This window comes from Alligator mississippiensis, chromosome 4 (genome assembly GCF_030867095.1).
Source record: "Alligator mississippiensis isolate rAllMis1 chromosome 4, rAllMis1, whole genome shotgun sequence".
Taxonomy (NCBI): Eukaryota; Metazoa; Chordata; order Crocodylia; family Alligatoridae; genus Alligator; species Alligator mississippiensis.
Window position 1 is genome coordinate 108952084 of NC_081827.1, and position 24947 is coordinate 108977030.

Here is a 24947-nt window from a genome sequence, read left to right on the forward strand (position 1 = left end):
CCTAGTAAAGCTGAACCAGGACTTCAGAGAGTGCCTATGAAATGCCCTTTCAGTTTAAAGATTCTGGTCTGATCTCAGTGTCTTTGGCAATAACTATTCACCAAGGTGAATATTCTCCACCCTTCTTTCTTTCTAGTGCTGGTCTGATTGGTTTTCTTTTCATGCTGCGTGCTTTGGTGTCAGCAAACTTCAATACCATCTACATTTACACAGCAGAGGTGGGTCCCCTTCTGGCATTTCTTCTCCAACAAAGTGTATGAAATGGATGAAGGCACATTTGAGTAGTTTGGTGACTGTCCCCATTTTAACCACATAGTTACAGTGACTTTACTATATCTGCGGGTCTCTGGTCTTATGCTAGTCTCTGAATACTGTTTTAGTTGCCTGTTCTGCTAATGTGTATACAATCAGATACAAAACTGGATGAGTAGCTGAGATGGCAAGAGAAAGAAAATAGGAATTGCCATATGAGACCAGGGGCACAGTCCATCTGCTACAGAATCCTGTCCCTCATGGTAGCCTGTTCCAAATTCTTCAAAGGAAGAGGCACCCCCTCTCATAATGACCACTTACTGAATAATGTCCCAATGGATGGAAATGTCTGTTTGTTAGTGGGTTAATTGATGCTTCACAGTAGGAAGGTTTACCTCTCTTAATTTTACAGTGGAATTTCACTGCAAATGTTTTTAGTACTGGAAATGTCTTGTCTTTAGTGATTGTTCATGCCAGTGAGTTTCACAGATTTATTTTGTGTTGTGTAAAAATTGTTTCTTTTATTGGGGTTAAGTACTAGGGCTGTGCGAAATTTTGCTAGCCGTTTCACTTTGACACTGTTTGCACCAATTTCGAGGTCAAAACAGCAAAATTGGAATGAAACAAAGGCCATCAAAATAGCCTCAAAACAAAATGAGGCTGGTCGAATATGTTTTGAAAGTCAAAACGTTTTGACCATAGGCTGGGGACAGGAAGCCAATCCAGCTGGGCTGACTTCCCATCCCCAGCGCAAGATCTGGCAGGTGGTGGCTAGGCAGCCCAGCTGGGCTGTTTTCCTGTTCCCCGCACTAGATCACACCAGGCTGCCTCCCACCCCCGGCGCGATCTAGGGATGGCAAAGCAGCCCAGCTGAGCTGCCTTCCACCCCCGATGCAATCTAGCGGGAATGGGAAAGCAGCCCAGCTGGGCTGCCTTCCACCCTGGCACGATCTAGTGCTGGGGATGGGAAGTCAGCTCAGCTGGGCTGACTTCCAATCCCCAGCGAAACATCGAAACAGCATTGAAACAGCCTTTCTGTTTCAATGGAATGGAATGGAACAGCTGTTTCAACTTGAAATAAAATTCGATACGAAACACTGTTCCTTCAAACTGTCGAAACTCAAGGCAAAACAGAACGGTGCCATTTCGCACAGCCCTATTAAGAACCTGTTTTATACTCATGTACCACATGCATCTTTACTCAAAAAATTAGCCTTCTAAAATTAATACGTGTATCTTAAGCAGGGATGCTGATTTTCTGCCCAGAATAGTAGCAATGGCATTTCTATTCAGGCATTATTGAGGGAGTCAATTAACTTCATGACTCGTAATCTACTTGATTTCTGCCAATTACTCTTAACTCAGAAGGCATTAATGACCCATTCTCCTTTTTAACAGCTTTGATTTTCCACTAATCAAGCTGTCCTTTCTTAGGCAATTGTGCTGAAGAATTTGCAGTTTAGTGATTCCTGGACTCTCTCCTCTAATTTCTCAGCCCCCAGACTGTTTTTATCTTTAGATTTGTACATGAGTCGAGTCTTCAAGAGCTGCTAATAGTTTAGCCATGAAACACTTAAAACTGTAGCTTTTACCTGACCAGGAAAAGAGGAAGTCAGAGGAAGTTTAGATTCTGCCATTGATGTATGTGGCCAAACTCTGGACTTTTTTTTTACCCTTCATTCTGCCTCCCCAAATATAAAGTGTGTCTTTTCTTTGTGGGCATGTGATATGCAAGAAAATACGGTGAATTACCTTTCAGTTTCACAAAAAGCCCCTTGATGTAGCATTACAAGGAAGGGCAAATAGAAGCACCTGCTCAACCTGCTCACTGTTATTAATTATTTAGTGTAACACAGTGATGCTTATCAGAAGGCACTAGCATTGAAGAAATATTAACTTTTCAGTGATCTGGAGCCAAATGTTGTTGGTGTACGTTCTACTGCTGGAAATGGATGTGTCAGAAGCCACTAATGTGAGAGAATTTTGCACCAGTCAAAAGCTAGGCTGCAACCACCACCACAGCTGCACTGTACTTCTGGAGACCTTGCTCCTCTCATTGAAAGGGAGGCATCTGGAATCCTTTAAAAATAGTTTAGTGGTGATGGAAATAATTTCCCATTGGCCCTTCTGCAAGCGAATTTATAGCGGACAATAAAATACCCTCTCCCCTAAAATCCTGATGTAGCAAAGTATTTAAATACTTGCCTAACTTTAAACATATTGAAGTCAATGGGACATAGGTATTTGTTTAACTGTATGCATAAAACTAATCATGTGTTTTAGGTGCTCTATTGGATCATAGCCTAGAAGAAGAGAAAAGAAAAGAGTGTTACACAGTGAAACCCCGGGCATTTTGTCAGGTGCTTTTCCCTGCTACAAATGTTTTGAGTGAATTTAAAGCTTGGACAAAGTGCTGGCTTGGAATCTGCGGACAGTCTGTATCTCCCTGTTCACCAGGCAGAAAGAATGGCAATTCATACTCTTCCCATGCCACCCTGCCAATGCTCTTCAAACTGGACCTCTACAGCTGAGGGATTAGTTCACCACCTCCAACTTCAGCAGAACTCCCTAAAATCTTCATGGAAAGAATTTCAAAGGCAGAAATGAGAACTGGGAGGGCTGTGTTACTGTTTGAGACTTCCCTCCAACTGCTGGCCTTTATAATGTAGTAAGCATTTGTGAATAAGCTGAATCACATGCATTTTCTTATATGCAATGTTTTTTCTCCTGCTGTAGGTTTATCCCACCACTATGCGAGCACTGGGGATGGGGACAAGTGGGTCATTGTGTCGGATTGGAGCTATGGTGGCACCATTTATAGCACAAGTAAGAAGCTTTTTCTGTTACAACTTGTTGTGCAATGGTGATTGTCAGTCAGAAGAGCTCATAGATTGGAGTTCCTCAGGCACTTTGAAACTGATGTTTAGCTATTACTTTTTTTTTTTTTTAGTGGGCCCATTGTTGTGTTTTGTAAGTTGGTATACTCCATGCCCAGTCTGCTTTCCAATACACACAAGGAACCCTTTGTAGTGCCTCTTTTGAAATTTGTCCAGCCTTTGCCAAAGCATTAGTTTTGAGTCTGATGTTTACACGGGGAAAAAGCCCAAATCCTGTTTTGCCTAGTCAGCTGTATACTTACATGTCAGAATGTGGACCGGTGGAAGGCACAAAGGACGGCATTCTATTGCCCTGCCAAAACACCTATCACTTATGCAGATTTTAAGCATCTAAGCCAGGGGCGGGCAATTATTTTGGGCAGAGGGCCGCTTACTGAGTTTTGGCAAGCCATCAAGGGCTGCATGACAGGCTGGATAGAATGGCTTGGCAGGCCGCATCCGGCACCCAGGCCGCATTTTGCCCATCCCTGATCTAAGCCATTCAATGACATTCTACTTTGCATGCCCTGAATCACATTTACACACCTAAGGGTGGCAATACATGTGCTTGGGGGGGGAGGTGTGGGGGGTTAATTAGATAGGTTCCTGAAGAGCTGCTCTTATTCAAATGCTGCAGCATCATGTGTATTAAGCCCCTGGGCATTTAAAAATGACCATGGGACATTTTAACTACAGCTCATTTGATGACCTTTAGTTAAAGCATGCCAGTGGCCATTTTTAAATCCACAGTGGCTTTGTACACATGATGCTGCAGCTATGCTAGAGCATTCTAATTTGAATGCATTAGACCATGTGTATAGGCAACCTAAAGATTTATCCATTTAAGGCAGACATTTATTTCACTTTAGGTGCCCAAATGGCAGTTTTCCAGTGGGGTATCTGGCACTTTTGGCACTTATGTACAGTTTGGACTCCTGCTCCCAAGCTGTGTAGACAAGTAAAAGGTCCACACTGAGCATGTGCAGTAGGTTATGCACTGTCTGGGCAGCTACTGGGTAAATTTGTCAAAATTTTATTCAGCAAGAATAGAGGAGGAAGAGACTTCCAAGTTCGCACCTCTGCCAAGACAGAGGAGACCCAGAAGTCTTAACAGGGAGAAATGTATGCATGTGTCTTAAAAAAGAAATAGCTACCTGCTCAATTAGTAGTAGCAAACCTCAAGCCTCTGCTTTCCTTTCAAAAGAAAGCCCACACATATACAGTACTCAGCCTTTTCCAGGCCTTTATCACTTGGCCAGCAGTACAGCCTGCCCCCAGCAGCAACATGTAATTCATGTAAAACATATGGCTCATAGTGGCATTCCTTCAGAGGTACCAGGGTGTACCTGATGTATTTGGCATCAAAGAGTCACAAGGCAGGAAGTCTTAGGAGCAGGAGCCTATGACTCCCTCCCTGTGAGGGTAGCAGTCCCCTCTGTGCTCCATGGATGGTGCAGACAGATTGATAGTGTAAACAGACTTGGAAACATTTAGAACATAATAGTGTTTCAGCCATTGGACAGACACAGTCCCTATCACTCCCTCTTCTCCTTCCCCCAGTCTGGAATGACTGCAGAATCACTGCAGCTGCATCCTCTCCAGTCAGGGGACGTAAAAGGAGTCTCTGGGGACTTGCAGGTCCACATACCCCCACTGCCCTCCCCAAGGAGACCACCTGGGCAACAATGTATGATGGAAGAGGATCCTTATGTAGGCATCTATCTGTTTAGGTCAGCAGTCCTGCTAAGATACATACACCTTCTGCACTCTGGAAGAAGTAGAATGGCTAGACAGTCATGACAAGGTGGAGTTAGAACTCAGGACATCCTCCTTTCCAGTGCTGTCCCTCTTACAGGTTTACATTTAAATCTTTAAGTAACACTAAGGCACCTTTCCACAAAGAAGGATGTGGGCCCAGGACTAGAAACAAAGCAACTGCCATATGTAGATCTGTATACAGTGTTGTATAGAATATACGTACTTGTTCATACTTGTGACTCTTTTGATGTGGTTAGTCACTGGACAGATTGTCTGGCCGTCATCAAGTCCTTTAGTTGCTTGAAATCTTCCACCCAAGTCATGTTTCTTAATTCTGAACAAACCATAGCATGAGTATGTTGCATGGCAGCATTAACTGGTGCTTGAATTATGTGTTTGTAGGTTCTCATGAGCGCATCTTTCCTTGGGGCCCTGTGTCTTTTCTCAGGAGTGTGCATTGTGTGTGCCATCTCTGCCTTCACTCTGCCCATAGAGACCAAAGGAAGGGCACTTCAGGTTTGTACTAGTTCATTACTACTCCAGGCATAGCAAATTAACTCTTTTGTGACCCCCTAAGCTGTTATGCAGTTAACTTAGCACCAAAGGCACATGAGTCACACACCTGCCAAAATAAGCATCTCTAAACTGGGGCTACACTTAACTACATAAGAATTTTTATCATTGTAGTTAAAATCAGGACAGGATTTGCTTGCTTGTTTGATTTATTTGGATCAGGGCTACGACAGTCATTGGGTGTGAGTCATTCACGTGTTACAACAGTGGATGTTCGGTCAGATTTTTATTTACTTAGGAGCCTAAAGGTACAGATTGGAGCTTAGTACAAAACAGACTAAGCAAGATATGCTCCTCATTCCCATTCCTTCCAAGAGGTCTTGGGGGCCTGATTTTTAAAGGTATGTAAGCACCGACCTTCTATCTATTCTGAAGGGAGTGAAGTGTCTACGCATCTTTAAAAATCTGGTCCTAGGTACCTAAATCCAATAGGCTGCTTTTGAAAATGCCATTAATTTTCTCTCTACTTCAGGCAGCCCTCTGCTTTTACAAATCTGGCCTTCAATTTTAAACTACGACTTAAATCTGTTTTGTATATACCATCTTTTACACAGTAAGTCAAATATCTTTTAACAAAACACCCTTATCTCCCCCTGCGGGTGCAATTCAACCCTTAAGTGCAAAGGGCCAGCAGACCACTTAAGCCCTGAAAGGGTTGATACTGTGATAAGTGTCAAGAAACACTTCATTAAATTGCTGTACAGGTAAGAGGAATGCTTTGAGTCATCTGTAACTGGCTTGTCTAACAGTGACCTAGGTGAATGGGAGTTTAAATGATTATTTAATGTGCTAAGCCATTTCTTTCCTGAGACTGGATGCACTTCTGTAAGCTAAAATCAGAGCTGAAATTTTTGAGGGCATCATCCTTATTGCAAGTAAGACCCATGGCCCTGATTTTGTTGTCATTTATGCACACAAACTCAGTTCTTCTCATTAATCTTAATGAGCTAAGTATGCCCAGCACACTGGTATGTTAGTAGGAATGTGGCCACAGACCTTAGCTTGGGCAGGGATGATGCTAATATTTACATGAGTTACTTTTTTTTTTGCATGTGATATCTCACTGACCTTAATGAAATTACTCCTGCACATAAAGTTACTCAAGGATGTTGCTGAATCAGGGCCTTGTCTCCTGTCCATGATCCTCAACCAGGATGCTGAGGCAAATGCCTACACATGATTCACAAGATAAACACATCTTTCAAAGAAGAATTCGTAGCGTCAGAAACATTCTGATCTGTTGTGGTCTTTGCAAGATCCTTGCAACAGTGGATTTATCCTATTGCTATTTCCATAGTAAAAAAAAACAACGAGCAAAGTCTAAGAGCTGGCATCTTCCAAGGGATGCATTGAGGCTAAAAAGATTGAGAACCACTATTATTAGTGTGATTTGTGCTATATAAAGTCCAGCTATGTAGCTAAGGAATATCTATATGCTTGAACAGAATGAGCACAGTTAAGCCTGATCAGGTATTCAGGTGTCTGTCTAAATAGTGCCTTCAATGCTGATATCATTTTCTACTTTGAATGAAAATATTACTGAAACTCTGCAGACAGCCATGTTTCAAAAGTAATTTTGGAATCCAGGCCAATAATACTTGAAAGAAAATATCCTGAAAATATCCACTCTTTATGCCAAATTCCAGTCTTGGCAGGATAAAGACTGCAGATCTCATAATGTTCTAGTGGGATTGCAGATTCAAGGCAAGGTTTTTTGGAAACATACATATAAATGCACATACCTGTTTAGATTCCCTATTGTTCCCTGTATCATTACTCACAATCTTCAATTCTTAAATAGTCTCACTTTGACTCTGATTTATCCTTTTGTATTTGTTTCCATTTTTTAGCAAAATAAATGAATGCAGATACCCTGGCTTAGCTCTAGTGGCAAAGATAAAGGAGCATTTGGAATATTTCCTGAATTTCATCTGAGCTATATTTTATGTTGATTGCTTTTTGATGCCATTTCTGGAAATAGGAGGTATAAATAAATGCAGATGAAGAGCACACAATCTACATTTTCTACAGCACATATTTGGAAAAATTGCCATTTGTATTGTTCCTGTGATTCAATAAATAAACGATCTCTTTCCATCCCCCACTCCAGCCCCAGCAAGAGGAAGTCTCTTTATGTACACAGTTAGCGCCACGCCACAAAAAGGCTGGTGGATGATAGCCACTAAAATAAATGAGTTCTAGAAACATCTGAGAGTGTGAAGCTAAATTCTGTTGCAATTTACACTCTGTGCAACTCTACTGACTTCAGTAGATCCAGGGCTAGGGTAGATTTTGTCCTTGGGTATCTGCACATAGTTAATGGCACACATGGAGTGGGTGTTTGCCTTCAGGTGTATAGAATGGGTGTTGCCATGAAAATGCAGCTATACTGGGAGGTACGTACCCATCATGTATAACAGTCTTTCCCTAAACATTAATGGGACTTAAGTATAACTAGGGGAAGTTCAAGCTGTCCCAATGTGCTCTCAGGATCACATTTACCCAAAGATCCTTGTCTCTCAGGATTAGGGTTTTCAGGGATTTCTAAAGTACTTTGGGATGACTATTACTATTTCAGAACTACAGCTGGTTAGAAATTTTCTGGTGGCACCATTCTTTCTTTGGGCAATCATCACTTCTCTTGAAATTTGTTTTCCTACCAACTCACCCGATCAGCTCATTAGTAGCATGCTGGACAAGCTGCTGGTATAGGCTTTGCTCCCTAATCCCATGCCAGGCTGGTTGCTGCGAAACTGAAACTACCTAGGCTTGTAAACTGTTTGGCAGCAGGCCTGCTGGATTGGTGCAAAGGTATAGCTTCCCAGAAGCCTGCTAAAGGGAATGCCACAGAGCATAGGCTGCCAATGCTTCCAGGCTGCCTAGTTTCTTGGAAGTCTAAGAGGCAGGCTGATATGGAAGAATGCTTTCCAAACTCTCCAAGTTATTGGGCAGGCCAGGGAAGTTGGCCAAGCCAGGGAGCAGGCAGGGTTCTCAGGAGCAGCCAGGCTCACTGAAGTAGCCAGCTTCCATGCTAATGAGTAACACAGGCTACTTGCAAGATTACTGTCTAAGCTCTCCTGCTTCATAAATTGGAGAGCCAGGTGGCTGGCTGGCCTGCTGGGCTATCGGGCAGCCCGCACGGCCGCCTTCCTGGATAACACAGTCCCACCTTGCAGTAAATGCAGTCAGCCAACCAAATAGAAAAATTCCACTTTATGTTTTGAAAGAATCAAATTATACAAGTTTCTTCTCATAAAAAGACTCAGCCAGGGGAGAAAGGGTAAAAGTTGTGCTAATTTGGGTGACTTTCTCTTCTATAAAAATGCTATTTGTTTTCACTTTAGTCAGCTCTACTGATAACTTTACTGCTTTAGAGGGTAATGGAAAAGAACAAATAGCTACATGGGAAACTGACTGCAAAAGGAAGCGATTCTTGAATACAACCTGCATTGCCTACTTGAGTAGTAGGTGGCGTGCTTTTAAGTAATTGTTTTTATAATTTCTTAATGTAAAATTATGCCTCTGCCTTAATCAGAAAGAATTTAATATTGAAATCAGGTGACACAGAACATGCAGATGCAGCACTGAGTTTCAATCCAAGCTGGACATATCTGTACTTGGTTTTTGTACAAACCATGTGACACTTAAAAAACGTATTTTTGAAAAGCAGATCAAACATGTTGGGTTCAGCTGAAGTTTGCTTTGAGGTTTCAAGGGAAGTCAAAATGAAACTCCAAGGCTGCTAATCAAAAGAAATGAAACTAAAACGTCATGACCCTGTTCAAAACCCACAGAGGTCTGCACAATAGTGATCCTAGGGCTTGCTTGGCAGCATCAAGAGAGGCTATAAGCAACAGATGTTTTCTAGATGAGGCCAACAGGAGAAGTCAGGTCTTCATAGCTTTGCACATTTCTGGCTTGGGCTTGCATGAGAAGCTACTATTAAGTAACAGAGTACAAACAAACAAGTCCCCCAAATCAACCCTCAGTGACATTCAAACATTTTAGAATAGTTTCTGGTTCTTCTAACAGGATAGTTATCTAACAGTTGATATCTCCCAGTGGTACACAAAGATTACAAACTGTAGAGGTGTGGCAACATGTACTTCTTCCAGCCATAATGCTGCATAGAGCACAATGCAGGTCGGTAGAAGGCTAATGGGAGGCTCTAATGGGACACCATCAGGTTTGTTTGACAGAAAGGTACCAACATCGAATAGGGTGGAGTTATGGTTGTATACATAAGAACCGCTATTTACCGAGTCAGACCATAGGTCCATCAAGCCCAATACCTTGTCTCACGCAGAGTAGATGCTCATAGAGAGGATGAATAGGCATGTGCAGAATTTTCCACTCCCAGCTCTTCTCCCAAGGCAGCTTCCAACATTTCAGAGGTTTAGGAAGTTGTTGCAGAGACTGCACTGTTATCTACCATATTCAATACTGACTGATGGACCTTTCCTCCAAGAAGTGGTCCAATCCCCATTTGAACTGGGTTAAGCTACTACTAGCCTCCACAACTTCTTGCGGCAGTGAGTTCTACAAGTGCAAAAAAGAATTGTTTTCTTAGTTTAAAAATGAAACTATTGAGTAGTAGGTTTATGTCCCCTAGTCTTTGTATTGAGAGAGACTCTAAACACTCCCTATTTACTTTCTTTGCATCATTAAATATTTTGTAAATCTCTATTATGTCCCCTACCTCCAGTGTCTCTTTTTTAAGCCAAGTCCTAGCCCATTAGTCTCTCCTCACATGAAAGGCCCCTCCATACCTTTGATCATCCTTGTTGCCTTTTGCATCATTTCTAGTTCTTCTATATAAAACAGTTCTAGTAGTTCTTATATGTATATTAGTGGGAGCTATCATCTTAACTGGGAAGGTTTTTGCATTTCGTTGCATAGGTTTAGTATGCGTCTTCTCAAACCACTTCACGGTGCTTTAACTGGAGCATGCAGAGTTGCATTAACTGTTGTGTCTGTAACATGACAAATTGCCTTTTGCAATCCCTCAGCAACCCTGAGTTGTGTGTCTGTGTTGGATTGATTGTACCTATTCTTACCATCACAGGCCTATGATGACATGTACACAGCATGAGTCTTATTGGCCTGTCTTAAGAACCAGGTTTGGCTATTCTCACCTCACTTCCACCTATCTTATTTCTGAGAGCCTAATGCATGGAGTGAGCCTGAACCTTCTCAACTCCCTAGCCTTCTTTGACAGCCTACACCCACAGAGACTTTGCTGACACTAGGATTTTCAACCCTTTTGTCCACCTAAAGAAACCTAGGAGCAACTGATGGACATGCAGACTCCTTACTGCTAAAAAAACATAAGTCCTAACAGCACTCTCACACCAGGCAGTGTCCTGCCTCTGAGGTCCAATTTTAGAAGTGTTCTCAAAACAGGCCTATTAGAAAGGACATCACAGGAAAGGCAGGAAAGGAAAAGAAGATGAGAGTGAAAATGGACATTCCCATTTTTAGAACATGTTGGTGGGATGGGGGACACCCTAGTTTGAAGTTTACCGCTACCATCTTTGGAGTAGAGACTGGAATCCAGGCCACCCTCCCAGGCAGGTTCAGTACAGTATGACTATTACAAGGTAACAATGTCTGTTCCCAATTCCCTAATGCAGCCTTTGCCTTCTGTGCTTGTAACACAGCTCTTTTCAGCTCTGTAGCTTGGGATGAGCCTCACTTGCCTTTGAAACAATCCTAGCAAAATTTATGTCAGTGCTGCATCTTGCAGTCCCCTTGACCAAATGATCAGAGGTTTGTACACTAAAATCTGCACCTCAGACCCTTATAGGCATACCAATGGTAAAACCAGAACATCACCTGATGAACACAAAGCTAAATCTACCCCCAACTGCAAATGTTAGGTTTTTGTTTCACCCTTCTAGTAAAAAGTTGTTGCAATGTTTCCTATTCAGGCACTAGGAGCTATTGTATGGTGTATCATATTGTTATACACACACCCACCCACATGGCTTTTTCAGCCCTGCTATGTTAACTGCTGCTGCTCTGGTGGTTCTCCACTGCCTCTTGGAAAGGTAGGGTGCTGATGCAGTTGCTCCCTCAGGTTACCAACATTTTCCCAAAGAAGCAGGGAACAGGAAGAGACCAGTGATTTTCAAGTTTATAGCTCAGCCAAATCTAAAATGAATTTCAAGAGCAGAGTGAAATTTGAATACTGCTGTTGTTGTAGCATCTAAAACAACAGGCTGTTTTGTAGTGGAAGTTTACGGTGGCAATCTAGAAGTAAAAAGGATCTGGTTGCACCTCATCTAACAACAACAACAACTTTTGCTTTTTTGTAGCACTCACCTCCATTGTTTCTCACTGAATTTCCTTCTTCAAAGAGCTCTGCCAGAGAGTAACAGACAAACCTCCAACCTTCCTAGTAGCCCATCAAGTGCCACACAGTCAAGCAAGTCTGTGCTTCTGCAGGTGTTCTTGGCAGTTGCTCATTAGTTCATATTGCCATCACATGTTCTACCAGTGGAGCAAACCCCCTACTGCAAGGAGAATATGCCCACATTTTCTGAAGTTCAGTTGTCATGCATGCTGGTAGATGAAGCAGGTACTGAAGTTGAGTAGCTGGGACTAAAACAGTAATTGCTTGAGAAGGGTAGGAGCACAGCAAGGGGTGATATCTCTTTTCTTAAAAACACTAAGCCAGAACTCTAGTGAGGGCCAGCAGAGGCAAAAAGACAGCAGGAATACTGAACAGTGTTTCATGCTTTCCAACTTGCAAGGTTTCAGATCAACCTAGTGATGACTCACCCCACTACCTGCTCTGTGAAAGGAATGGTACAGCAATTCTACATTCTGAAAAAAATTCAATTTTTTCAACTGTCAATAAAGTATTGAAAGATTTTAGGCAAAGAGGATACTTTCACCCTAAACAAAAATCAAAGAACAATAACCACAGGTAAAAATAATCACACTTTTCTTGCAAACTGGTTGTTACTTCCACTAATGCATGTACACGGAATCTATTTCTTATTGTTTAGCAAACACTTCAGAGGCAGTTGGCTGCTTTTATTCACCACCAGATCAGGAGAAATCAAACTCCTGATGCAAGAGGAAGAACCTTCCTTTCTCTATAAAAAAAATCCAAACAAATTCCCTTTTTTTTTTTAATATATTTTAATACACTCCCCACGTTTCAAATTATCACCAGTAATTTCTTTGGGGGCAACTACACTTCCATTGTACCAGTCAGGTATCCTAGGACAACAATATTACATCATCTGCTTTCATGGCTTGGGGTTAAATACAGTACAAAACTCAAATTATGGCCAGCCACATGCCTTTGGTAGAATTAATGTCTGGTGATATCACATTTTCTCAAAACGTGAGAAAGCCACATGATGAACTCATGTAACATTTTACAGTTTAATTCTGTACAAAATCTTTTTTTCTTCCCTTAAGCAGAGTTGAGCAACTGTCACCTCAGGTTGCTCTTTTAGTGGTATTCCAAAAGTGGGATGTAAGTACTGAACTTCACAGAAAAGTCTCTCCACATGCCTCAATTTCCAGTAGATTTGTGTGTTTGAAGGGCGGAGAAAAAAAGTCTAGTAAACATCACAAACCTACAGGTCAAAATGGTCATGATTTTCCTTCTTGACAATTGACAGATAAATACTTTTTAGTTTAAAAAAAGCTTCGTAACAGTACATGCGATTCATTTAAGGAACTGGCGGTCTTCTACTTTGAGACGTTTTTTCCGGGGCTGTACAAAATCATCGTCCGAGTCATCAGCAAGTTCTGAATTTTCATTCTCAACCCGGGAGTGAGGTTGTACAGGGAATTTCTTCTCAGGATAAATGTTATTTAGAAGCTCTTCAAAGTACACTTCAAGTTTCATGCCAGCATCTGCTACTTCTGAATCAGGCTGTTGGGTGAATTAACAATATCAGTGTATCATACAAAGGTTATACACGTAAGTACCCAAAGAATTCCAATGCATTTGCAAATTCAGTAAAACAAGTATAAATGGAAGACATCCATCTTTAGGAGGTAAGGTAGCAAATAATCATCACAGAATTCTGCAGAACAATGATGGAGGGAACATTTTGAGCAGTGCCAACACTGGAAAAAACACTTTTTAATTTACAGTATTGCCACTGAATCGAACACTCAAGAGCAGACAAGACCTTAGGCTCTAAGGTCTCTAGTGAAATAGCATATACAGAGATGTTATAGTTAGCCCCCTCAAAAAAGGGTTGGATCAAAACTTTTGGAGCAGAGGCTTACATTGATAAACTATTTATCTACCCATTAGACTTTTTTAAAGCAGAATATGAACACAGTAACATTTTGGATATTAACAAATGGGCAAATTACAATGAGTTAAAAGGAAGTAAAAACTTCTCACACCTCTGTTGTTCTATGGTAAGTCTGTACGTCAGCGGTTTACCCTGCAGGGTGTGAAAGTTAAAACTTTGATGAAGTAAGGCAAAAACTACAAGTTAAGCTTTCACATACCACAGTATGTGTATAGGAACAGTCCTTGTGTCAGCAATGTATGGCAAGTCCCCACCTCGTTTTAAAGCACTGTAGCTTAATACACTTGTCCATACCCTTTTCCAAATGGATGATGGTTATATTTGAAACATTAGGAAGCCTTAAGGGAGTGGTGGTTAAACTTTTCGGCAGGCATGTCAAAAATTACAGGCTTCTACCTGATCCCTGCCTCCCAGAGCCATACCTGATAATAGTTTGTGCCTGGAGAACTGGAATGGAGGCAGGGGGCTTGAGCCTCCAAGCTAGGTAAATCAGAGCTGGGATGGGGAGGGAGGAAGGGAAGAATAAAGTTGTAAAAGGAGGTATTACCACCAAGTCAGATTAACTCTTTTATGGCCCTGCAACTGCTGCAATTTTATATAGTGAATGGGTGAGAAGCCAAAATCTTTAATTCAGTGGTGGCTGTAGGGCCAGGGAAGGGTTAATTTGGCTCTTGGTGGTGACACCTATTCCTGCAGCTGGGTCCTGCCCAGCCCTTCCTCAGCTCCATGAACCCTGAGGCTCTCGAGCCTGGCTGTCTGTGGCTTGTGTTTACATATAGCAGATGCCCTTGCCACTTGAGGAACATATGCCACAAGTCAGAGAGCCCTGCCTTTGAGTGTTTTACACCACCAATGGGGGTCAAATTTCTAGGTGTAACTGGAGGGTACAGCAGGCAATTTGTTGTGACCCAGGCTGACACCAGTTATGCTCAAACCTTTGTTCCTGCTAGCATTACCCTTCCTTTGCTAGCTCACCTGGCATCTGTGTCCCTTCCCCATTGCTATATCACCCACTTCATATAAAGAACAACTAAAGCTAAGAAAAGCTAGAAGTAGCTGGAAAGTTTGCAGCACAGGAAATACAAAACTTAAAAGGCTGGCTAAGGAACAGGATAAGTTGAGGTGGTGAATAAGAAGTTCATCATTCATAGAAAGGTTAGAGGAAGGAGGAAGGGCATTAGAAAAACCTATTCCTGCGGGGGGGGGGGGGGGGGGGGGGGGGGTGAGAAGGCAGCCCATCTAGGAATGGGAAAGTACAGAGGACATAAAAATTCTGCTTCTGCTTTGGAGCAGTAAGGATTAAATCACACTGAGTGCGTCTACATGTGCACTTTAATGCACAGTAGTCTATTTTACTGCACATTAAAGTATCATGTAAAAAACCACGCAATTACAGTAGCACACAGTAAAATAGGCTACCATTAAGTGTCACTTAAAAACCATGCACATTTCTTTAGTACCTCACACATTGGAGGTACTAAATTTAATGTGCATTAGAAAAAGTGCCTTAATGCAAGTGCAGATGCACCCACTATTTGCTATAAAAATCTCCTTCCCTGCTTCAGTGGCATTGCCTACCCTGCTTACTTATCCAACACCAACACAGTTTTGACTGCATTCACCAAAGATTAAGTTCTTATGTCAGGTGCATCATGAAATTCTACCTGCACAAGCTCTTTTTTTTCCCTAGAAACACTTAAACTTGTAAAAAAAATAGAAAGGTTTTTATTTTTCTGACCTCATTAAATTCAGCACAGTTTTGGAAAATCAGTCTGAAATCAGTCACAACATCCTCTGGCTTTGAGTAGAATGAATGGTTTACTTGCAATCTGTTTTTGATAGTTGACAGGTCCATTGGCTTCTTGATTATTTTGTAGTAATCAGGTACCTACAGAAAAATGTTAGCATGATGAACAATTGTGTGCATGTAAGCAGTTCACTATTTTTAATGGTCACCTTCAGGAAAAAAAAACCTCTTTAGTTTGCTGCTGAAAAAGTCTGAAGATGTAAAAATGTTATATTAGTACTTCAGAGTTTGGCTCTGTCATAATGGTTTGCTTTACCAACTCAAATGCATTTTTACTTTTTAAAACTATCACCTTAGCTACAGGATGTAGTTGCTTTCTACAGTTTCTTGCACATGAACAGCTGACGTTGCAACGAACGGCTAAAACATCCTGGCTTGCCTATGCAGCTTTCTATTGCAGCTATACCTTGGTCCTGGGTAAGCTTTTTGAGAGTATTATCCTGGCGCATGTCCGTGAGGGGCCAGCATGGGAGATTATGCTTAGGGGCAACCAACATGGGTTCATTAGAGGCAGGTTCTGTCAGACCAACCTGGTGGCCTTCTATAATCAGGTCACAAAATCCTTGGATGCAGGTGTCATGGTAGACAGTTCTTCTGGATTTTAGGAAGGCCTTTGACACTGTCTCTCACCCCATTCTCATTAAAAAACTAGGAGACTCTGACATTGATGCCTACACAGTCAGATGGGCCACTAATTAGCTCGAGGGACGCACCCAGAGACTGATGGTGAACAGGTCTTATTCGACCTGGAGGGATGTGGGCAGTGGGGTTCCCCAGGGCTCGGTCCTCATGCCCGCAACATTCAACATCTTCATCAGTGACTTGGACAAGGGGGTAAAAAGCACCCTGTTCAAATTTGCAGATGACACTAAGATGTGGGGAGAAGTGGGCACGCTAGAAGGGAAGAATAGGCTGCAATCAGACCTGGACAGGTGGGTGGATGAGAATAGGATGCGTTTCAACACTGACAAGTGCAGGGTACTCCACCTGGGGAGGAAGAACCAGCAGCATACCTACAGGCTGGGGAACTCCCTTCTTGTCAGTGCAGAGGCAGAAAAGGATCTTGGAGTCATTATTGATGCCAAAATGAACATGGGCCGACAGCGTGGGGATGCGTCAGGAAGGCCAACCGCACCTTGTCATGCATCCAAAGATGCATCTCAAGCAGGTCCAAGGAGGTGATCTTCCTCCTCTATGTGGCACTGGTCAGGCGCAGTTGGAGTACTGCGTCCAGTTCTGGGCGCTGCATTTCAGGAGGGATGTGGACAACATGGAGAGGGTCCAGAGGAGGGCCACCCTCATGATCAGGGGTCAGCAGGGCAGGCCCTACAAGGAGAGGCTAAGGGACCTGAACCTGTTCAGCCTCCACAAGAGAAGGCTGAGGGGGGATCTAGTGGCCATTTACAAACTAGTCAGAGGGGACCAGCAGGAACTGGGGAGTCCCTGTTCCCCTGAGCACTACCAGGAGTGACTAGAAATAAAGGCCACAAGGTGGCAGAGGGTAGATTCAGGCTAGATATCAGGAGGTGCCACTTCACAGGCAGGGCGGCTAGGATCCGGAACCAACTTCTAAGAAAAGTGGTGCTGGCTCCTACCCTGGAGGTCTTTAAAAGGGGGTTGGATGAACACCTTGCCAGGGTCGTTTGACCCCAGTACTCTTTCCTGCCATGGAGGGGGGTCGGACTTGATGATCTGCTCAGGCCCCTTCTGACCCTACCAACTATGAAACTATATATGCCCCTGGCGCACACATACTTCCATAATGCAAATTCATACTCAACACAGCAATATGAACTACTGAAAAGATACGGTAAAAAAAATCCAAACAAACAAACTTAACTTTAAGCCTGAAGTGCTGAAGAAAGTAAAATTCAAGAATTGATTTAGTACATGAATTAACATTAAGTGGCAAAGTTCGTTGATGACACTAAGCTGTGGGGAAGTGTGGCCACGCATCAGGGTAGGCTGACGATCCAGAAGGATCTAGACAGATTAGTTAGATGGGTCAACCAGAGAGTCTTTCCTGCCCAAAGCCCAGGGGCTGGACCCGATGATCTCATGAAGTCCCTTCCAGGCCTAAACTTCTGTGAATCTGTGCATTTGCAAAATTCCATTCACAAGACCAATTAATCAAATTGTTGCAAGCTCACTAATGGGAAAGCATATGCATGTGTCACAAAGGATGGGATTTGGTGAAATATATTTATGTGGTTTTAAAATCCCAGGTTGAATTTGCAGGGCTACTATTAGGAAAAAAACCCATAACTTTTTAGTGACAAATTAGTATGTAAAGAGGAAATGAGACATGAAATCCCATGTCATTAACAAGTCTCTTTTGTAGATAAAACCACATTTTAAGAAAAGCTGCTCAAGCCCAGTAATAAGCATATGCATTCTATATATACACTTTACATGACATTTCCTTTATCATTTCATCTCTCTCATATACCCAATCTCTAACTCTTTAGCTCAGTGATCTAGACTTATAAAGTTTTTAATAATGTTTCATGCTGATGAAAGAGGGAGAAAAGGACACACCCATATGATATTACTACACATACATTTTTTCTACCTGGAAGGGCTTCTGGGCATGTGCAGAGCAGAACTCACTTTACAGTCAAAGTGAGACACCTATGAAGTTTAAGAGTTTCTAAGTTTAGGTGGCAGCTGAGCAGGGATCTTCAGGATTACTGTTCTGGATTGAGACACCTGAATTCTTCCTAGCTCTAATTGTCCTTTATTTTATAGTCCTGTACAAGAAGTTTGTTAATTTGCTGTGAATTACTATTTTAGTTTCACATTAAATCTCTACTGGGATTTACTGACCACAGAATTTCAATTTTTGTATAAGAACAAAAGACAGCAGCAGACCTCCCAATGTCACCAAGTCCAGCCCCTACTAGTGCAAGCAACCATGTTATATAAGCTTCAGTTAAAACTAATTTCACATTTTATTCTCACAACTCCTACTGGAAAACTGTTTGAAAACCTCTCTGCTCTCAAAGTTGGAACTTCCTTCTGATTTCCAGCTTAACATTTATACATGACGTAAGATTTGTTCTTGGACCAACACAAGATTTAGATTAAACAGTTATTTCCCTTTCCTGGTGTTCAGGTCCCATAAAACATTTAGGGAGCAATCATATCCTGTCAGGGCATGGTGACAGAGAGGTTTAGGCCTCTCACTATAGCTCCAGAGGCATGAATTCAAGTCTTGCTCTGGGCTCATTCAAGTCCTGCTCTGGGCTCATCCTAAAGGCTACACCCAGATGGCTCAGCTGTAAATGGGATATCTAGTCAGTTAAGATGGAGAATAAAAGCCAGCCAGGTGTGTTCTCACAGATCCTTCCAGTCAAAGGTACAGCTCCAGCTAAGAACAGAAACATCTTGGAGATCAACACATGGCTACATAGCTGGTGTTGCCATCAGGGCTTTGACCACAGGGTGTGACATTTCAACAAGATGGGCTGCTGGGAAGAGACAGGTCCCCCTGACAGAGAGAGGGAAGAATGATTTTGTATACAGGCTTGCTAACCTGGTGAGGTGGGCTTTAAAACAAGGTTCACTGGGGATGGAGACAAAAGCCCAGAGGCAAGTTAAGGACCAGGGCACCTGGATAAAAAAACTCAGGCAGTGGAAGCAACAATGGAAGCCTTAGCAATGTTCTCAGGGAGAAGATATACAAATCCCAGAATTGTGATGCAATTGGCATTACAGAGACGTGGTGGGATTAGTTCACATAACTGGAGGACAGTCATGGATGGGGACAGCTTGTCCAGGAAGAACAGAGAGAGGAAAAAAGGAGATATATGTTGCCTTCATATATATAGGATAACAACATGTGTTCTGAGGTGCAGTAGTACAGGGTGGAAAGTAGGTCTACTAAAAGCCTCTAGGTAAAGCTCAGAGGGGAGAGCAGCAAAAGCGATGTTACGGGAGTGTTTGCTACAGGTCACCAAACCTGTAGCAAGAAGAAGGAAAAGGCAATTGATAACAGCTTCCAAACTGCAGGATCTGGTTCTTGTGGAGGACTTTAATTATTGGGTCATCTGCTTGGAGGGAAACACAGCAGTGCACAAGCTGTGCAGAAAATTCTTGGGAATGTGTTGGAGATAGCTTTGTTTTGAACGGTAGAAAGGCCGACAAAGGGAAACGCTCTTCTTGATTTGCTGCTCACAAACAAAGGAATTAGTTGAGAAAGAAAAGGTGGAAAGCAACTTGGGTGGCAGTGACCATGGAATGAAGTTCGAGATCCTAGATGGGAGGAAGGGAAGAGATCAGCAGAATAAAGACACTGGACTTCAAAAAGGCAGACTTTAGCAAGCTGGTGGGCAGGATTCCCTGGGAAGCAAGTCTGAGGGATAAAGGAGTTCAGAAGAATGGGAAGTGTAGCAGAAGACCAACGTGGCTAGACAGCAATCTCTTCACTGAGGTGAAAACTCAAAAAGGAATCCTACAAAAAGTGGAAAACTGGCCACACTACTAGAGATGAATATGAGTGTATCACACAGGGGTTCAGGGGGGAAATTACAAAGGCCAAGACAACTGGCAAGGGACATAAAAGTAATAAAGAGAGATTCTACTAGTATATGAAAAATAAGGCAGTGGCCAAAGAAACTATAATCCCCTTACACAATGCAGAAGGCAATCTAGTTATGGATGATGCAGGGAAGGCGGAGTATTTAATGCCTTTTTTACTGTGGTCTTCACGAATAGGATGGCTATCAGATGACAAGGGCAGTTGGCAGCAAAGATATGAAAGGAGACAAACAGGCTGAAGTAGTAGAAGAACAGGTTAGGAATTACTTAGAGAAGCTCAGTGCTTTCACGTTGGCAGGGCTGGATGGGATGCACCTTGGGGTACTGAAGAAACTGGCTGAGGTAATTATAGAGCCATTGGCTATCCTCCTTGAGGATTCCTGGAGCTTGGGTGAGATCCCAGATGACTGGAAAAGGGCAAATACAGTTCTCATCTTTAAGAAAGGGAAGAAGGAGGTTCTGAGGAATTAGACCAATCAACCTGACCTTGATACCTGGAAAGGTCATGGAGCAGGTCCTCAAGGAATCTCTTGAGAATCACGGGTGTGTTTACACGAGCTGGTACTGCATAGTGCTTACTGCTCATTTATTTACTACCTGTATAAGCAAATTCTAAATAAACGTGCAGTAACTGGAGTTACTGTGCAGTATGGTCTTGGCATGGTTTTTGAGACATAACACTACTGCACAATAGTATTGTGCTACTGCACAATCAGTGTCTCATGTAGACATGCCCACTGAAAGGAGAACAAGGTGAACAGGAACAGCCAGCATGGACTGACCAGCATGATTTCCTTCTATCAGGTGACAGGCTGTATGGATGTGGGAGAGTACTCGATGTGATGCACCTTGACTTTCGCAAGGTTTTGACACTGCCAACCAAGACATACTGACTAACAAGCTAAGGAAATACAGACTAGACAAAAGTACAGGGTACATAACTGGTTGGATCAACAGTTGGATTGTACCCAACAAGTAGTCAATGCCTCAGTGTTTACTTGGAAGGAGATATCAAGTAGAGCTCCCTGGAGGTCTCTCCTGGGGCCAGTACTGTTCAATATCTTCACTTACGATTTGAATGATGGGACTAAAAGGACACTCAGCAAATTTGCTGATGGCACCAAGTTGGATGAAGTTGCAGACACTGGAAGGCAGGGTTAGGATCCAGAATGATCTAGAGACCAGAAAAGTGGTTCACAATCCATCATATGCGATCCAACCACAAAAAGTGTAAAGTCCCCTGCCTTGATCATGGTATCTCTCTTGCCAGGTAGCCTAAAAGAAAAGGCTAGGAACATACCACAAAGATAGGTTAGTGCAGCCCATCTGAATAAGATGCATGGCAGTGCCCATTATACACAGTCCCCCTCAATGCCAACTCTTTTTCCAGCCACTACACTGAACGCATTTAAACTTCTTCTTCACTTCCACAGCTAAGCTGCACCTTTCTTTCCCATTTCCAATGATTCCTGTTTCCTCATCAGCCTTAAATGTCGGCAAACATCACCAAACAGGGACCCAAACAGTTCACCTAGAATCCCGCTGTAGCTCCCTTCCTTAGCCTGGCCAGATATGATTAGTGTGGCTCCACCCTCCATAAGGTGGAGCCGGTACAGGCTGCCCTGCTCCTCATCTGTATATAACTTTTTGGAGGATTCCAGGGCTTGTGACAAAACCACCCAAATCACAAGCCTTTTGGCTTTAGACTTCTCATGCATAGCAAGGGAGATACCGTGGTCTTCTCAGCCTTGAATGAGTAGCTGTAGTTAGTGGGTGAAGGCCTGTTCCCTGTGAGAGTCTACAAATGCCTCCAAATGCAAGGATCTCAGCTACGTAATTTATGGTGATGGGGGATTGCTCTCGACTTTCAACACTACAGTTAGCCTGTTCCTTGCCCATCTTAACAATTAAATCAAACATTTGGTATACTGAATAGCTAAGTAGCTTATCCATCTGATGGTGGGTTATTACTGGGAACAGTGATGCCAACAGTGGTGCCACATGTTTTAGTGAATATCACAAGGCAAAATTATGTACTTAGAAAATTAGGGCTGGAAGGGACCTCAGGAGGTCATCTACTTACCGTGGGAGGAACTGGATCTTGAAAAGCAAGGCTCATTTCATGGCAGTAGAGGTACAGCAGTAACCTTTCACACTTCTGTACATAAAGGAAAAAAGGGACAATAGCTGCGTATTAGAAAATTCTCCATTTTTACCTTCTATAATTTATTATATTAACATTTTTCAAACAGATACTTAGTGCTGCCATGATCCTCACTAGAAAAATGAAATACATTTAGAAGCTCCAGACCTTAGCAATTTAATTGCCTTTTAAAATCAAGGTATTTATCATGTTCAGTGTACATACACATACCACTACGAAGCCTCATAATATGAAAGAACATATACTCAATTACCCACAGTGTAATTCTGTTTTTCCTTAGTGCCATTGAGTATATAGCCTATCGGGAAATAAATTGAAGGAGAGTATAACTTGCCTACACTGAAGGGGCACATCTATACCATGATAGCAAGGCCACAGTGACTCTTACTCTTCAATCCCAAAAGCATGACAACAAAGCTGCTCTTGGGTCAAAAGGATTAGAGGGAAAGGATGCTTTAACTGCTAGTTCTGTAAATTCATCCTGGAAAATGAGAATGAAGGTGGGGTCCTTCCTTTTTGATTGTCAGCCCTTTTAAATAATGGTTCTAAAAATCACTGACTCATAGAAAATTAGGGTTGGAAAGGACCTCAGGAGGTCATCTAGTCCAATCCCCTGATCAAAGCAGGACCATCCCCAACTAGATCATCATACCCAAGGCTTTGTCTAGTTGGGTCTTAAAAACCTCCAAGGATGGAGATTCTACAACCTCTCTGGGTAACCTGTTCCAGTGTTTTACCACCCTCCTAGTGAAAACGTTTTTCCTAATATCCAACCTAAACTTCCCTTACTGCAACTTGAGACGATTGCTCCTTGTTCTGTCATCTGCCACCACTGAGAACACTCTAGGAGAACAGTTTAGCTCCACCCTCTTTCAAACCCCTCTCCAGGTAGTTGAAGACTGCTATTAAATCCCCTCTCTTCTCTGGACTAAATAAGCCCAGTTCCCTCAGCCTCTTCTCAGAATTCATGCCCTCCAACCCCCTAACCATTTTCACTGCCCTCTGCTGGACTTTCTCCAATTTGTCCATATCCTTTTTGTAGTGTGTGTGGGGGCTGGGGAACTGGACACAGTACTCCACAAGTGGCCTCACTAGTGCTGAAGAGAGGGGAATAACTTCCCTTGATCATCTGGCAACACTCCTACCAATGCAGCCCAGTATGCCATTAGCCTTCTTGGCAACAAGGGCACACTATTAGCTTATATTCATCTTATTGCCCACTGTAACCCCAAGGTCCTTTTCTGCAGAGCTGCTGCTTAACCAGTTAGTCCCCAGCCTGTACCAGTGCATCGGACTGTTTTATCTTAAGTGCAGGACTTTGTACTTGTCCTTACTGAACTGCATGAGATTCCTTTTGGTCCAGTCTTCCAATTAGTCTAAGTCTCTGAATCCTAACCACACCCTCCAGTGTACCTACTACTTCCTCTAGCTTGATGTCATCTGCAAACCTCCTGAGGGTGCACTCCATCCCATCTTCCAGGTCACTGATGAAGCTATGGAACAAAACTGGCCCCAGGACTGACCCCTGGGGCACTTCACTTGATACTGGATGCCAACTAGACATCAAGTTATCGACTACTGCCCTCTGAGCCCAATGATCCAGCCAGTTTTCTATCCACCTTACAGTTGATTCATCCAACCTGTACTTCCTTAGCCTGCCTGTAAGAATGCTGTGGGAGACCATATCAAAAGGCTTGCTAAAGTCAAGGTATACCACACCCATTGGTCTCCCCACATCCACAGAGCCAGTTTATAGAAGGCAATCAGGTTGGTTAGGCATGATTTGCCCTTGGTGAATCCATCCTGACTGTTCCTAATCACCTGCTTCTCCTCCAAGAGCTTAGAAATTGATTTCTTGAGGACCTGCTCCATGATTTTTCCAGGGACTAAGGTGAAGCCGATCAGCATGTAGTTCCCAAGATCCTCGTTTTTCCCTTTCTTAAATATAGGCACTATATATTTTCCCTTTTCCAATCATCTGGGACCTATGCCAATCGCCATGAGTTTTCAAAGATGATGGCCAGTGGCTGTGCAATCACATCAGCCAAGTCCCTCAGAACCGTTGGATACATCCAATCCAGCCCCATGGACTCATATGCCCAACTTCTCTAAATAGTTCCTAACCTGCTCTTTTGCCACAGTTGGCTGCTCATCTCCTCCCCAAACTGTGCTGTGAAGTAATCTGGGTGCTGACCTTGCCAGTAAAGACTGAAGTGAAAAAGGCATTAAGTACTTCAGCCTTTTCTGCATCCTCTGTCACCAGGTTGCCTTTGCCATTCAGTAAGGAACTCGCACTTTCCCTGATCCTCCTCTTGTTACTGACATACTGGTAGAAACCCTTCTAGTTACCCTTCCTAGTGGCAACTCCAACTGTGCTTTGGCCTTCCTGACTTCATCCATGCATGCCCAAGCAATATTCTTATGCTCCTCCCTAGTTGTTTGTCCAAGTTTCTGCTTCTTATAAGCTTCCTTTTTGTGATTTAGCTCACTGAAGAGTTCCCTGCTAGGCTAAGTTGGTCTTCTGCCATACTTGCTAGTCTTCTTGCACATTGGGATGATTTGTTCCTGCACTCTCAGTAAGGCTTTTTTGAAGTACAGCCAGTTTTCCTGGACTCCTCTCCCCTGGCTTCCCAGGGGATCCTGCCCATGAGTTCCCTGAGCAAGTCAAAGTCTATGTTTTCTGAAGT

The 24947-nt window shown here is 42.8% G+C and overlaps 2 protein-coding genes across 7 annotated transcripts in view; one reads left to right on the forward strand and one right to left on the reverse strand.

The window, feature by feature from the left end:
• SVOPL (SVOP like) overlaps positions 1–7656 on the forward strand; it is a 38211-nt gene extending 30555 nt beyond the window's left edge. For both annotated transcript variants that reach the window (XM_006264693.3, XM_019489230.2), the window contains 4 exons: positions 137–218; positions 2989–3078; positions 5289–5402; positions 7310–7656. In XM_006264693.3, the coding sequence (XP_006264755.2) occupies positions 137–218; positions 2989–3078; positions 5289–5402; positions 7310–7321 (298 nt within the window). In that variant the 3' untranslated portion in view covers positions 7322–7656. The remainder of the gene's footprint in view (positions 1–136; positions 219–2988; positions 3079–5288; positions 5403–7309) is intronic.
• A 4933-nt stretch (positions 7657–12589) lies between these two features.
• The window catches only part of TRIM24 (tripartite motif containing 24), a 110352-nt gene continuing 97994 nt past the window's right edge, over positions 12590–24947 (reverse strand). For 2 of the 5 annotated variants that reach the window (XM_059726457.1, XM_014606554.3), the window contains 3 exons: positions 22180–22254; positions 15489–15638; positions 12590–13356 (listed from right to left, as the gene is read on the reverse strand). In XM_059726457.1, the coding sequence (XP_059582440.1) occupies positions 13147–13356; positions 15489–15638; positions 22180–22254 (435 nt within the window). In that variant the 3' untranslated portion in view covers positions 12590–13146. The other 3 variants (XM_059726459.1, XM_059726458.1, XR_009461754.1) reach the window with 3 other exon arrangements.